Here is a 16,165-nt window from a genome sequence, read left to right as displayed (position 1 = left end):
TTAAAGATCCAGTGCTATCTCTGTAGTGAAGATTCTCAGGGTATTGAGAGTGCTGCGTCCCCTCCGAGCCATTAATCGTGCAAAAGGTCTTAAGGCAAGTAAAGCATGGCAACCACTGTTTTGTTGATCAGTGATCAATATTTCACCTGTAGACAAACAGGCAGCCTATACATGAATGTGTTGCACTTACTTAATCCTGATAGATTTTTTTTTTTTTTCATTCAAATATGCATGATGTTGCTATTATCTAGTTATAAAAGTTCTCATACTTTTTCAGTTACCAGCATTGCTCATAGGTAATGAGCGATTAAGAAGTTTTATCGACACTGGTTCCACCAATCCACCACCGTGCACCATTCATTTTAGTTTAGTTCTTTAGCAAGGTTGCAATTTAACAATTAACATTTCTCATAAAAAGTATGGGTATCGATATTTATAAATCACAACATTTTTTTAAAGACTTGGTATTAAAAGAGTTCTTCTAGTAAAATATTTGTATTATTTCATATTTTTTTTCCCCTCTTTTCTCATTACAGCATGTGGTCCAGTGCCTATTTGTTGCCATTAAAACCATTGGGAATATTGTCCTGGTCACGACACTTCTGCAGTTTATGTTTTCCTGCATTGGTGTACAGCTGTTCAAGGTAAAAAGTAAGGAAATAAATTACAATAGATAATATGTGCCTAATTGTGCAGTGATGATTGCATAATACGGCCTTTAATAAGGCTTGATAAAAAGTCTTAATTTTCCATAAATATATAAACAATGTAAAAAAAAAAAGAAAAAAAACCTTTTAGAAAGTTAGATTATAGTAAATATGTCTTCTCTGATACTAATATTTCTTTAAACCAAAGAAATGTATAATATATCTGTATAATAAATATATAATAATCTGATATGTCACAGTATCAATACACAGTCGATGTAACAGTGTAAAAATAGTGTAGGTATACCAATAAACCTATTCTTTCTCATAAGTACTTAATATCAACGCAAGTCGAATTTGTAATTTTTCAGGGTAAATTCTACAGCTGCACTGATTCAACTAAAATCACAGCAGAAGAATGCAGGTAGGTTAATCAGCAATAGTCATTAATGTCATATGTCATCATTCCCTGCATCTAGTCCCCATATCTGATATCATCCCTATTATCCTACTATTATGTTTGTTTTAACAGGGGGTATTTTTTTATGGCAAAAGATGGAAATCCCACCCATCTGGAGGCAGTACCCAGAGTTTGGTCACATAGCGACTTCCATTTTGATAACGTCCTTTCTGGCATGATGTCTCTTTTTACCATTTCCACCTTTGAGGGCTGGCCACAGTAAGTATAAGCCTGATAACATTTAATAATATTTAAACCTTTGTTTTTTTTCTCTAATATAGAAATGTCATTTTATTAACAGGGACAATAAAGTTTATGTAACTCTTAGGAGCATATTTTTTAAGCAAAGAATCTGTTATTCAGCAAACATTCTCTGCAGGTGAATCTTCCAGGTCCATGTGATTTAAATTGATGAAAGTCACGTTCATTGCTTTATAAATAAATCCCTAAGAATGAACTTCTGTGCCCTTTTTTTTAGACTGTAAACTATTCCATTGAAAGTTTTTTCTTATATCTGTTCAATAATAAAAAATAAAAAAAACCTGTTGATCCTGCCAGAAATCTGGTGCAGCCCTGTGTCATGTGCACCTTGTTGTGTTATCTCAACTAGTGTTATCAGCCTGCACAGTTCTTCCTGTGAACTATAGCACATATCCCCTATTTTACAAAGATTAGGAAAACAGGATGTGCTTTGTAGTCCTAATACAGTTCCTGTCCTAGGGTGACAACTTTTCTCCCCCATAGATAGAGTATTGTATTTTAGCGTTGTCTCCTTCAGATAGGGAGTGGGTTACTGGCAGGATCACCAAGGGAAAATAAGGGAAAACAATCTGAAAAAGGAAAACAAATGTAGCCACCACATGTAAAGAAAGGTAAGATGCGGTATATTTTATTTTTCTATTTTTGAATTTAGATTTACTTTAAATTTCATAAATTAAGTGAAAATTGTTGCAACATTATCACAAAAAATAGATTGTGTAACATTGCTGAAGAGATATAAAAAATGTTGACCAATAATTATGCCACATCCAAATGTATGTACAAAAAACAAAAAGAGAACAGAACCCCTTCCTGTATCAGGAGGAATTTACTGGTATAGGTGTGAGACTTTTTTTAAGCATGTTGAGGTATCAAAAAATATATTTATTTGAACATATTAAAAATGTAATACATAATAAAAACATATGAAACAATACAAAAAACATATTAGAAAATTAACTGCAAAGGGCCAATTCTGACACCTTTCCCAGATAGGGAAACAACCATGGAAAGCCTTAACTGGGGGTGTCTGTGGGTAGAGGTAACCTCCGTAGGTCAACGTGTTTCGCCGTATGCGTAGCTTCTTCACGACCCAAAAAAACGGAGGAACTTACATTCTGTTGAACATAATAACCATCCATTAGGTATAAGTAAAATAACACCCATAAACATTCATCCACATATTTCACTTTTATAGAAAAAGAAAGCAAACAGAATTATCCCCAAACTGATTACTTACAAAAACACTGATAGGGTACTCCGAGTCATTATCATATGCCTCCGGGGTGGATACAGGGACTATAGGAATATCACCCTAGCAAGGCCTCATTGTCTAGATGTCAAGAGAAGCTGTATAGCAGATTTATAAAGTAAGAAAAGATGTAAGTTGCTGACTTCAATCATGCCCTATTATATATCGGCATTACAGAGTCTAATAAAGTAGTATTGATAGTTCATCACCTCATACCTGTCTGCTTATATTTTGAAATTTATCTCAATCCCAAAAGTGCTTCTATTAAGTACATGCTGAAAAAGTACTACCTCATGATCAGGTAAAGGATTATTACCCTATGTTACTGAGTAGCTGTAACAGGAGGTAAAAACGTACTGCCAATCAGGATATTCAGCAGCTTGTTGTATAAGGCAGCCAGCTAAAAAAACAAGGAATACTGCAAAGGGGACAATTAGTGAGCTAGTATTCTACCAGGCAGGGCCGGCCCTACCATGGGTCCAGCTGGGTCTTTTGGACCCAGGCAGCACTTGGAGAGGGGTGGCAAATTGACTCCCAAGATTTTTTTTCCAACAGTTTTGAGTGTCATCAGTTTGCAGCGCATCATGGGCGGCAATTCCCCATTTCATACTGCCGCCCATAGTGCAAACTGATGAGTATAAGGAGGTGGAATGTCTTCTCCAGGGAATGTCCCTCACATGATCATGATGTCTGCAATGACGTCAGTCATCAGCACATTCCATCTCACGCAGGGCAGGCTGGATCTTCAAGGGCGGACACAGGAGTAACAGGAGGACTGAGGACAGACAGTGGGTGTTATGCGGACCGGTGGTGGGGAGTTATGGAAGAAGATAACAGTATATAAAATGTATAATATTTTCTAAATGTTATATTTTTATAAAACAATGGATGTGGGGGCCTTTTGTTGGGCGTGATTTTTTTTTTGGGGGGGGAGCAGAATTTAATTCTTGGACCCAGGCAGCACAATGTCTTGGGCCAGCCCCCCTACCAGGTGTATCAAAGAGTTTGTCCTCCTAACTGGAATTCAAAATGCAAATACATACCAATAGTGAGCGCCACATACTATGTCTCTGGTCTCCCAAAGAGGCAAAATGCTGAGACAGTGTCAGGAAGTTCTATTTATGTGCCCACGAGGCCGCGCGTCATACCCGGCACTTCGGGGTTCTGAGGTCTCAGTCTCGCCTGCGTTCCATCCACTGCACAAGCGCGATTAGCGCTGGATGCGGCGAAGCCCAAGATTCACTCTCGAACAGGAAGAGAAACCTCTTCCTGCTCGCAAATGATAACACTATACAGGAAAAAACCTGTATACAAAAGGATGGAAGGAAGGAGCCTCCATAGAGCAACGGTCAGGAATAGTGTGGTATATTCCCGTCCATATGGAACGCATGTACCCATGGTGCCCATGGTGACACCGACAGCCACAGTCCATCCAAAAGCAGTGTTTCAGAAAACAAATTTGGGTGGAAAAAAAGTAACAATCACAAAAAAATAAGGCAAATCCATACTGGTCAATTTATGTATGCATGGGGGAAATAAGGTTCACAATGTCCATCTTTTTCTTGCTGAAGAGATCTTTGTATAAATGAGCAAAATACCTTAGACTGGATGAAACGTAAGCTTAAAAAAACACTCTACATATTTTTGCACCATTCAGCAGGTGTTAGCAAAAAAAAAGAAAATCCTTACAAATCAACCTCTTCCATATCATATGTGGTGTCTTATGTTAGTTAGATGGAGTTGAATTAAAATAATATGTGTAGGTTTGCTTTGAAAGGTGGCAAAATAGTTTAAAACTTTCATAGGAAATACATTTGAAAAGCAGTTGCGTGTTTAAAAAGAGCTATAAAAATATTTCAATATTTTTGTAGTGACAAATCTAACTAATTCTTTTTTATGTTATTAGGTTACTGTACAGGGCTATAGACTCCCACACAGAGGATATGGGACCTATCTATAACTACCGCATTGAAATTGCAATCTTCTTCATTGTCTATATCATTCTTATTGCCTTCTTCATGATGAACATCTTTGTTGGATTTGTTATTGTCACCTTCCAGGAACAAGGCGAGCAGGAGTATAAGAACTGTGAACTAGACAAAAATCAGGTAAAAATTACGATGTTGTAACTTTTGCAAAAGAATAAAAATTATGTGAAAATAAAAATTACAAGGTTGTTATTTCTCATTAGCAATGATTTATTGTATAGAAGATATCATGTGATATTTAGTGCTTATCTTATGTTACATTTAAGTCTGTTTTCTCTAACAGAGGCAGTGTGTACAATATGCCTTGAAAGCCCGTCCCTTGCGGCGGTACATCCCAAAAAATCCACACCAATATAAGATCTGGTATGTGGTGACCTCCTCATATTTCGAGTACTTGATGTTTTTTCTTATTACACTGAACACCATCAGCCTTGGTATGCAGGTAAACATTTATTGTCATTGTGCCCTTTTTTTTAACTCATCAAGCATGACTACATAAAATAGCTTTTTCTGTTCCTCTATATTGAATTTCCATCGTCATTTCCCAATCCTAATCACTTTTTTTAATTTTTCCCTTGGAACTGGGAACAAGCATGCATAATCCCCAATGAAATTAATTCAGAATTTCTTTAAATATTTTTGTCCTAGAAAATAGAATGATTCAAATTAGAAACGTTGTTATCTCTTCCGTTTGAGTTTCTTTTCCTAGCGCTTAATGTGTAAAACTTTTTTTCAAAAATATGTTTGCAATTTACAAGTGCGCTCCTGCACAGATATCTTTAAAAAGTTGTACCCAGAGCCATAATGCTTGTTTGTTGCATTGCATACTGTATGGTGCTTTGGTACAACTTGATTATACTGTCAGAGCACCATGTTTTATTACTTTGCCTTTTCTTAAAAGGCTTTTGTTGGGAATATTGTTTGGCTCCTATGTTCACCTTTAATAGCAATAAATCACAAAGCTTTCAAACATATACCCAGTTTTAAGTGGGGCAGTGATGATAGCACTTAGCATCCCATTTAAATGTGATTTTTTTTTTTTTTTTTTTTTTTAATTAAAAAGGCACAACGTATAACATATAGTGCTCTTTTGGCATTAGCAATCCCAATTTTTAATGGATGCTTTATACAACAGTGTTATTTTTGTTAAAGCAAACAAATCACAAACCCATCCTAAAGTGAGCATATGATAAAAAAAAAAGGTATAAGTTACCATCAGTCAAAGCTACATGTCAAAATAATCAGCAGATCAAGAAATATAGGCACCTGAAACTATAAGCTAACATTTAACGTACAATTCAAGCTCGGCACTTGTACAATTGGGTAATCCTGCTTCCAAGCCTCCCTGTGACTGTCATCCTTGACCCTAGAATGTGATGGCATTTTCACTGACTAATAGGTTGGCTGAAAAAGCTGCAGATAAGGTTTTCTTTACCAGAAAAAGATTTGTCACAGGTTTACTAAAAAGTGACATTTGATGTGTATGAAAATCTTTGAGCTGTTTTCTGTCATTATACAGCACTATGGGCAGACTGCAGAGTTCAGCTACGTGTCGGACATCCTTAATGTGGCCTTTACTGGAATCTTCACAGTAGAAATGTTTCTCAAGCTAGCAGCATTCAAAGCAAAGGTGAGTTTAAAGAAAATTCACACTTTAATGCAGCAAACCCAGAAAGCAATACATTGGGACCATTTGTATGTAATCAAGAAAGAATAATGTCTGTCATTTTAGTAATTACGATTATTGTCCTATCCATTCAGTAAAATGCATAACCCATAGCCAATCAGAATTCACATGCTGAAGTCAATACATGATGAATTCATCTTTCTCTAGGTTACTATGGTATATAGTGTTTTACATATATTTTCTTTATTTATTATCTTCAAAAACAAAATTGTTACCTTTTTTTCGTTCTTTAGCTAGATACATTGGAAATGTTGCATATTACCTACAGTTGTGCTCAAAAGTTTTCATACCCCCTGTCAGAAATTTGGAAATGTTGGCAATATATGGCTATATGACTGAAATTTGACTGATCATGCCAAAAAAAAAAACAATCTTTTATTTAAGGGTAGGGATCATATGAAGCCATTTATTATCACATAGTTGTTTGGCTCCTTTTTAAATCATAATCCTAACAGAAATCACCCAACTGGCCCTGATAAAAAGTTTACATACCCTGGAACTTTTGGCCTTGGTACAGATACAGAAAGTAACACACACAGGTTAAAATGGCAGTCAAAGATTTATTTCCCACACCCGTGGGTTTTTAAATTGCAATTAGTGCCTGTGCATAAATTGTCAATGAGTTTGTTAGCTCTCCTGTGAATGCAATGAGCTGGCTGGATACTGAGCCATGGAGAGCAGAAAAAAACTGTCAAAAGACCTGAATAACAAGGTAATGGAACTTTATAAAGATGGAAAAGGATAAAAAAGATATCGAAAGCCCCAAATTTGCAAGTAAGTAATGTTCAATCACTTATTAGGAAGTAGAAAATTTAGGGATCTCTTCATGCCAAGCCAAGGTCAGGTAGACCAAGAAAGTTTGCAGACACAACTGCCAGAGGAATTGTTCAGGATACAAAGAAAAAGCCACAGGTAACCTCAAGAGAAATGCAGACTGCTCTGGAAAAAAGATGATGTGGTTGTTTTTAAGGAGCACAATATGACAATACTTGAACAAAAATGAGCTGCATGGTCGAGTTGCCAAAAAAAAACCTTTACTGCACCTTCTGACCACTGTGTCCTCTCTCAAACTCTCTTTTCTTCACCCCTCTTCTCCACCCCACAGCTTATATATAACTCCCTAACTTCTCCTTATTACTGCACTCACCAACTCCTGCTAATTTTAAATCCACATGCTAATAAAATATCCAGAACACTAGGGCATGTCCCTTCATATAACTTGCACTCCAACATTACCTCCCTCACCCTTCTGCTTCCCCTAAGTCCTAACCTCTGGAGATATATCCTCAAACCCTGGTTGTCCATCCTTTAACTGTACCCAATGCACCCATCACCCAGCCCCCTCTGGCAGCAGCTGCAATCTGCACAATTTAGTTCCCTTTCCTTTTCTTCCCAAGACCAGACTCCCCTTCTCTTGCACCCTTTGGAATGACTTCAACATTCCTGTTAATACTAACACTTCTGCTACTTCCAAACTTCTCAGTCTAACCTCCTCCTTTGACCTGAAGCAATGGATAGATGCTTCTACTCACTCTGACGACAATACCCTTGACCTTGTTTTCTCCCATCTTTGCACTTCAGTGCATCACATGCAACCTCTCCAACTATCCTTTCCCTCTCTCTGATCACTACCTTATTAGTTTAATTCTCTCCCTCTCCTCCACCTCCACCTCCTCCCCTCCAACTGCCTAAGAGTTACCCGTAGAAACGTTCGCCATCTCAACCCTTCTCTTCTCTACTCTGCTACTGACCACCTCAATGACAAAATCTCACACCTGTCCTGCCCCAACCTAGCCACTTCTGTCTACAATGCTTCCCTGTCATCCTCCCTGGACACACTAGCCCCCCTCACTACACACAGAATCAGGCCTCAACCCCTACAACTTTGGCAAACAGTTGACACCAGAAGTCTGAAAACACATAGCCATGCTCTTGTGCGCCTGTGGTGTAGGACTAAGTTTCAGAAAGATTTCAACCAATATAAATTTGCCCTCCAAAGAATAAAATTCCTACCTCCTCACTGCCAAGCAGACCTATTTTGTCACTCTCATTAGCTTATCATCCTGTCCCCGTCAACTCTTCTCTACCTTCAACTCTCTTCTTTGTCCTCCACTGCCTCCACCCACGAACTCACTCACTGCCCAGGAGATCGTCAATCACTTCAAACATAAGATTGATACCATTTGTGAGGAGATCTCCGCTGTACAGATACCTTCTCCACTTAACGCTCTATGTCCACAGGTACAATCATTATTTCCCTCATTCAACACCAACACTATAGATGAGGTTGCTAAACATCTTACTAACATCCAGCTAACCACCTGCCCTCTGGATCCTGTTCCCTCACAAATGCAATGTTCACCCACTGGCTCTATTCTACACTTTCTAACTCTACCTTCAACTCTCTACTTTGTCCTTCACTGCCTCCACCAACTAACTCACTCACTGCCCAGGAGATCATCAATCACTTCAAACATAAGATTGATACAAATCTTGAGGAGATCTCCGCTGTACAGGTATCTTCTCCACTTAACACTCCATGTCCATAGGTACAACCATTATTTCTTTCATTCAACTCCATTATTATAGATAAGGTTGCTAAACTTCTTGCTAACATCCAGCTAACCACCTGCCCCATGTGTTTTGTTCCCTCACAAATGTTATGTTCACCCTCTGGCTCTATTCTACACTCTCTAATTCTACCTTCAACTCTCTGCTTCGTATTCCACTGTCTACACCCACTAACTCCCTTACTGCCCAGGAGATCATCAATCACTTCAAACATAAGTTTGATACAATTCATGAGGAGATCCCCGCTGTACAGATACCTTCTCCGCTTAACACTCCATGTCCACAGGTACAATCATTATTTCCCTCATTCAACCCCACCACTATAGATGAGGTTTCTAAACTTCTTGCTAACATCCAGCTAACCAAATGCCCTCTGGATTCTGTTCCCTCACAAATGCTACGTTCTCCCTCTTGCTCTATTCTACACTCTCTAACTCACATCTTCAATCTCTCCCTCTTTTCTGGCATCTTCCCCAACTCTCTAAAACATGTACTAGTCACCTATATACCTAAAAAACCCTCACTGGACTTCACCAATCTTAACAACCTACACCCCATCTCCTTGCTCCCCTTTTTATTCAAACTCCTTGAACGTCTGGTCTACAACCAACTGAGCGACCACTTTGATGATTATAACCTTCTTGATCCCCTTCAGTCTGGATTTCGCCCTCAACACTCCACAGAAACTGCCCTCCTAAAACTAACAAATGATCTACATACAGCCAAAACCAATGGACACTTTTCTTTCTGTACTTCTACTCCTGGACCTTTCTGCTGCCTTTGATACAGATGACCATCCCCTCCTCCTTAAAAAAACTCCATGCCTTTGGTCTCCGTGACTGTACTCTTCGCTGGTTCTCTTCTTTCTTATCCAACTGCACCTTTAGCGTTACTTACAATTCTACTTACTCCTCTCCTCTTCCTTTCTCTGTTGGGGTCCCCCAAGGTTCTGTTCTTGGACCTCTGCTATTCTCGATCTACACCTCCTCCCTGGGTCAGCTGATAGCCTTCCATGGCTTCCAATACCATCTCTATGCTGACAACACCCAAATTTATCTCTCTACCCCCAGCTCACTCCCCCATTACGTATCACTAATTTACTAACAGACATATCAGTCTGGATGTCACACCACTACCTCAAACTCAATCTATCCAAAACCAAGCTCATAAATTTTTCTCCCCCACTTGCCCCTTCCCCCATATCTCTGTCAAAATCGATGGTACAACTATCAGCCTATCCCCATATGCCAGGTTTCTAGGTGTAATCTTGGACTCTTATCTATCCTTTAGGCCCCCGTTCAATCACTGTCGGAATCTTGCCGCCTCAATCTCTGCAACATCTCCAAATACGACCCTTTCTAACTAATGACACTACAAAGCTCCTAGTTCACTCCCTAGTCATCTCTCACCTCGACTACTGAAACTCCCTTCTCATTGGTTTACCTTTATATAGGCTATCCCCCCTTCAGTCCATCATGAATTCTGCTGCCAGGCTCATCCACCTTACTAACTGCTCTGTGTCTGCTACTCCTCTCTGTCAATCCCTCTGTTGGCTTACGTTCATCCAAAAAAATTGAATTCAAAATACTAACAAGAAGTTTCAAAGCCATCCACAATTCTGCCCCCTGCTACATCACTAGGCTAGCCTCAAAATGCCAACCTAATCGTTCCTTTCATTCCTCCCAAAACCTCCTGCTCTCTAGTTCCCTCCTTACCTCCTCCCATGCTCGCCTCCAGGATATTTCCAGAGCCTTTCTCATCCTATGGAACTCCCCACCCCAATCTGTCTGATTATCTTCTACTCTGTTTGCTTTTAGACTATCCCTGAAAACCCTCCTCTTCAGAGAAGCCTATAGTGCCCACACCTAACAACTGTACTTGTATTTTTTCCATCAGATCATCCAGTTATTACCTATTGTATTACTTGACCCTCCCTCATAGAATGTAAGCTCTAACAAGCAGGGCCCTCTGATTCCTCCTATATTGAATTGTATTGTAACTGTGCTGTCTGTCCTGATGTTGTAAAGTGCTACGCAAATTGTTGGCGCTATATAAATCCTGTATAATAATAATATACTTTTCCATCTTTTTAAAGTTCCATTACCTTCTTCTCAGGTATTTTGACAGTTATTTTCTGCTCCCCGTGGCTCAGTATCTAGTCTGTTCAGTGCATTCACATGAGAGCTAACAAACTCATTGACAAATTATGCACAGACACTAATTGCAATTTAAAAAAATACAGATGTGTGAAATTAGCCTTTAATTGCCATTTTAACGTGTGTGTCACCTTGTGTGTCTGTAACAAGGCCAAACATTCCAGGGTATGTAAACTTTTGATCAGGGCCTTTGGGGGATTTCTGTTATGATTATGATTTTAAAAGGAGCCAAACAACTTTGTGATAATAAATGGCTTCATATGGTCACCATCCTTAAAAAAAGAGGTTTTTTTTTGGCATAATTAGTCATATTTTCAATATAATGCCAAAATTTCACAATTTCTCCCAGGGTATGCAAACTTTTGAGCACACCTGTATATACATTTTCCAGAAAGCTGGATGAACTCTATGCCCCATTTCACAAGTTTACTTGCTGATTTTTGGCAGTTCTACTGGGAAAAAAACTGTTGTTTACAGAACTCAAAACCTTATGGAGTGACTTCTTTTCTCCCTGTGGACTTTCAATGAGAAAGAGAATCTTAAGGAAAACAGTTTTTCACTGTAGAAAACCCAAAATGATTTGTAATGACTGTAGCATGGGTGCCACTCAATAAATGTTTACAGTTGAAGCCACTAGAAATACACAGGTCTCCCTTTCCTGTTCAGAGGCTGCCAGGCCCAGACACAAGCTCCAGAGCACAACGAAAAACGCAGGCTCAGTCTAGGGTTTGTCTCGTTTGAGGTTTTACTGCAGTACTTGAACAGGAGAGAGGGATGAGAGTGCAGGATACTCCAAAACACATGCAGGCATTAGAAGACATATTCACAGGCAAAGTCCTTCAGTAACAGCCTTAAGTATTGCTGGAGGTAGAGGGGACAGCCAGCTAATCTGTAACTCTTTAAGAGCAATCACAGTCCATGCAGTAATCTCTGGCATCCAACCCTCAAAGCACAAGCACCCCTGGAGCTCTAGCCAAGGTCTTACAATGTCCAGAGACAGCGCCACTCTTCAGTGAAAGTGTTCTAGCTGAGCTTCACAGACAGTCTTTTCCAGCAGATTTCTTTAAGTCCAAGTTACTCCAAGGCCCCAAACCAGCTACTTGCTGAGGCCTCACAGCAATAGCTCTACAGAAGCACAGGCTGCCTCCCAGGGGCAGAGGCCCCAGGAGAAGAGAGCTCTGAACAGCTATCCCAAACATTTATCTTCTCCCCAGCCACACCTTCTGTGTGCCTCCTCCTAGAGATTGGCTGAGGTCAGATAAATATTTATAAACCAGTGGCTAACCCTCCTATACTATTTCTGGAAGCTTCCAGAGGCAGACAGGAGTAATCAACCACAAGGCTTAGGGAGACCTGACTAGACCTAGAAAATAAAATGCTGCTCAGCTGGGTACCACAGAACCAGAAGCTAAATGTAATCAGCCTAGGGCAGGGTGCTACATAGTAAAGGAAAAAAATTATAAACATCAATTTAAAAACCTAGAAATCTAGAAAATGTAAACTAGAACCCCAAATCCTGATAGTTTACCTTTAACAATAAGAATTACAAAACAACTGACTATATATATATGGGACTTTGAGGGTGCCCAAATATATCTAAAATGTACACCAACGTTACATTTCTTTTCCATGAATGTATTCAGTTTCTTCTTAACATTTTAAAATCCATAACATATTGGCCATAGTAGCTCATTTGTAAGTATGCATAATGTTTCAAAGTTAGGATGCTTTCACACTGCTCCCTTAAAAAAAAAAATGCATTAAAACACGTATGCATTTTTGTGCGATTTCGGTGCATTTCTGGTCCATTTTTTGGGTGTCTGACTCCCAGCATGCACTTGTAAAACATGGACATGTGACTTGGTGTGACTTTGGTGCATTGTGACATTGCACCAAAAACACAACCGTTGTGTGTTTTCCATTCATTTCAGTGGAGAGCTGCATTTTTGGTGTGGTTTTGAATAACACCAAAGATGCAGCATGCAGGACTTTTCAAAACACACCACACCCACAGCACAGTAATGTGAAGAGTCCCATAGGAATTAAAGGGAGATATTTTTTATTTAGTTTTTACCAAGGTAAAAGTGCAGCAAAAAAACACATCAGTGTGAAAGCAAAAGTGAAAGCTCATTTGTTTCACAGTACATCTCGACCTTCCCACCCCTTATTAAGGTATTTATATATTTAATTTTAAGCCAGATGGTTGCTATAGTTTTGAAAAATTATAGTGGGGAATTTCAACAGTTATTAACGAGTTTCGTGGGTTCCAAACATCCCACTTCCTCAAGCTCTGTGAAACCAATAAATAAAAACACTGTAAGTCCATTTTCAATAAAATAAATTGTATAATAAATTTACGATATATGTGTATAACACAGAATAATTTATTCAGACAATAGAATCAACATGGAGAACACCACCACACCAAACGTCTGCAGCCCCGTGAATAGGTTTAGGTGAATAATGCATTCTTTTTTACATTTTAGGGCTATTTTGGAGACCCCTGGAATGTCTTTGATTTCCTGATTGTTATAGGAAGCGTAATTGATGTCATTCTAAGTGAGATTGATGTGAGTAATGATAATCATTTAATCAAGCTACAACAATTACAAAATATATAGTATATGGGCATTCTACTAAAGGCTCACTAGGCAAACTGTACCTAACCCTATTGTTTGCATGACTGAGATTGGTAAAACCATAGCTATCTTAAGCCTTCCTCTACCCAAGGCTAAAGTGGAAAGCTAGGGACAGTTGATTGCAATGTCACTGGATACTTTTCAGCTCCACTTGTTCTGAAAACTTTTTCCAAATCACCATCAAAGAGAGTAGTTAAACATGCGCTATTATTACCTAATGGATCCAATGATGACAACGTACGAAGAAATACCATAACAGTTACCTATATTAGGAAAGAAGAAAAACAATAGAGGTAATTAAAGTAAGAAATAAAAATACATAGATTTTGCACTGTCTTTATGATGTAAATGGGCACATCACTGTTTTTTTTTTTTTTTTTACCATAGGACATAATAACCAGTGTATCTGTACTTTTATATTATATTTTGTTTTGCAGTTTTCCCCTGACTTAATAATGTGTTCTTCAGTCTCTGATCTGTGCATGATATAGTATAATATCATCAACCGAGCAACAACAAAAAAAGCTTTTGACTGTTTGTAGTCTCCCATACTCTTCATGGAGAATTCTTGATGTTCTTGTTCTGATTATCTTCCTACAGGATGTTTTACGTTAGATCATTCTGTGACCCACTCTACTCCCCATCTTACTATAATGAGTTGTCCCCCTCTATTAATAGATAGCTCTCTCTGTTAAGCTTTGCTGTGTTTTTCTGTTTACAGACTGTCCTTGCTCCCAGCGGTGGGCTGTACTGTCTCAGTGGCGGCTGCAAGCCCAGTGTTGTAAATATCAGTTGCATGCGCTTGCTGTGCATATAGGGAACCAGTGTTTGTTGTGCTATCCAAGCAAGTGGAAAGATAATTTGCTTATTGCTAATGAAATGCTAGATGTTCATCTCTTAATATTGCCACTTGCGGCAAAACCTCATGTTCTTTTGCTCCATCTCATTCCTTCTATATCATTACTTGGGTTTATCCACCTGTGATAGTTGACCAGTTAACATATTCTATACCACTGACTTGCTACATTTTACATTCCTGCATGGAGAATGTGTACTGTAGGTGGTATTAAAGAGAAAGTTAATATATGAACATTTTTGGGGGAATTGTCAGGAATACTGACATTTTTTTTAAAAAATTAAAAAAAAATGTATAGTATTCTTAACCTTCACTAATTAGTCCTTGATTCATTTTGTGACCTACATTTAAAACCTGTATAATGACACATTTCTAAATTTCATGATTCACTCTTAACCTTGTCAATATCATTAGCAAGAGTATCACTGACTAATCAATCTCATTTGATGTAGTTTTCTTTTCTTTTCTCCTGTAAATTATATTCAGTAAGTAAGTAAATTCTTTGCTTGTTCTTTATGCATATCAGCTGTAAGGGACTACAGGAATTGGAAGTAAGGAACAATTTTGGACTAAGAATGCTTTAGTAAAGTTGAAAGATTAGCCTTCCTTGACATTATATAATAATTTATCAATGGTGACTCCAGTAGCTATAAATAATAAACTGTCTAAACTGCGGGTATAGGATTGTGTATATGGGATTGTATGGTTGGGTTTTCATTACTGTTTTTTTTTATTGGTTGAGCCAGATGGGCTTGTGTCTTTTTTCAACCTGACTAACTATGTAACTATGTCTTATAAACTGAGGAGGACATGCAAGCACAATTTAAAGTTAGAAGAAAAGAGGTTTAACCTTAGAGTGTAAAAAGGTTTCTTTATTGTTAGAGGAACAAAAAAAAGGAACTCCTTCGCCAGGAAGCGGTACTAGCTGAGAGTGTCTACAACTTCTAAAAACTTTCAGATGACTTCTTCAGGATGCAGTATATACAAGGCTATGGGAATCGTTAGAAAACACAAATTACACACACAATTGTTGAGCTGGGTAGACCTGTGAGGTTGATTCACTAAGACTGCAAAATCTGGTGCATCTGTGTATGGAAACCAGTCCGCTTTTAACTTACGTTTATTCAATTAAGCTTTGACAAAAAACCCGAAAGCTGGTTGGTTTTTATGCAAAGCTGCATTTTGCAATCTCCAGATTCTGCAGTTTTAGTAAATCAACCCTTGTGTCCAGGGGCGGACTGATAACCCATGGGGCCCCCGGGCAATATGAGATCATGGGGCCCCCCTGTGTCCATGTCCATGAGTACACATGTTGCAGCAGGAGTTAAACCCCCTGTTGCTTTTGGTGGGTTATCGTGACCCATTCAAGTGAATGAGGCCCACTCGGCAAACACCCTGCAACCATGTGCAATGCACATAGTTTCAGCATGCTAGTGTGTGATCCAAGGAGTTGAAGCAGGTGATGAGGAGGCAATACAACGCCTTCTCATTGCCTACTTTAACCCTTTTTTTTTTTGCTGTACTGTAGAAGGTTGCACAGCCTTTGCAATGCAGCCCCATTCACTTGAATGAGTTATGGTTGGCAGGTGCTACACCTGCCAAGCGTGACAGGACATATAATTCCTGATGCGGCTGCAACATGTGTACACCC

The 16,165-nt window shown here is 38.7% G+C and overlaps 1 protein-coding gene across 1 annotated transcript in view; it reads left to right on the top strand.

The window, feature by feature from the left end:
• The window catches only part of CACNA1S (calcium voltage-gated channel subunit alpha1 S), a 240,535-nt gene that overhangs the window by 159,062 nt on the left and 65,308 nt on the right, over positions 1–16,165 (top strand). Inside the window, exons 22-30 of the mRNA XM_082244590.1 lie at positions 7–94; positions 537–644; positions 1,019–1,071; positions 1,180–1,326; positions 4,524–4,725; positions 4,889–5,047; positions 6,125–6,235; positions 13,506–13,589; positions 14,380–14,439. Coding sequence (XP_082100716.1) covers positions 7–94; positions 537–644; positions 1,019–1,071; positions 1,180–1,326; positions 4,524–4,725; positions 4,889–5,047; positions 6,125–6,235; positions 13,506–13,589; positions 14,380–14,439 — 1,012 coding nt within the window. The remainder of the gene's footprint in view (positions 1–6; positions 95–536; positions 645–1,018; positions 1,072–1,179; positions 1,327–4,523; positions 4,726–4,888; positions 5,048–6,124; positions 6,236–13,505; positions 13,590–14,379; positions 14,440–16,165) is intronic.

This window comes from Pelophylax lessonae (genome assembly GCF_965119305.1).
Source record: "Pelophylax lessonae genome assembly, chromosome: 2".
In the NCBI taxonomy this organism is placed as follows: Eukaryota; Metazoa; Chordata; class Amphibia; order Anura; family Ranidae; genus Pelophylax; species Pelophylax lessonae.
This window is presented reverse-complemented; position numbering and strand designations above follow the sequence as displayed.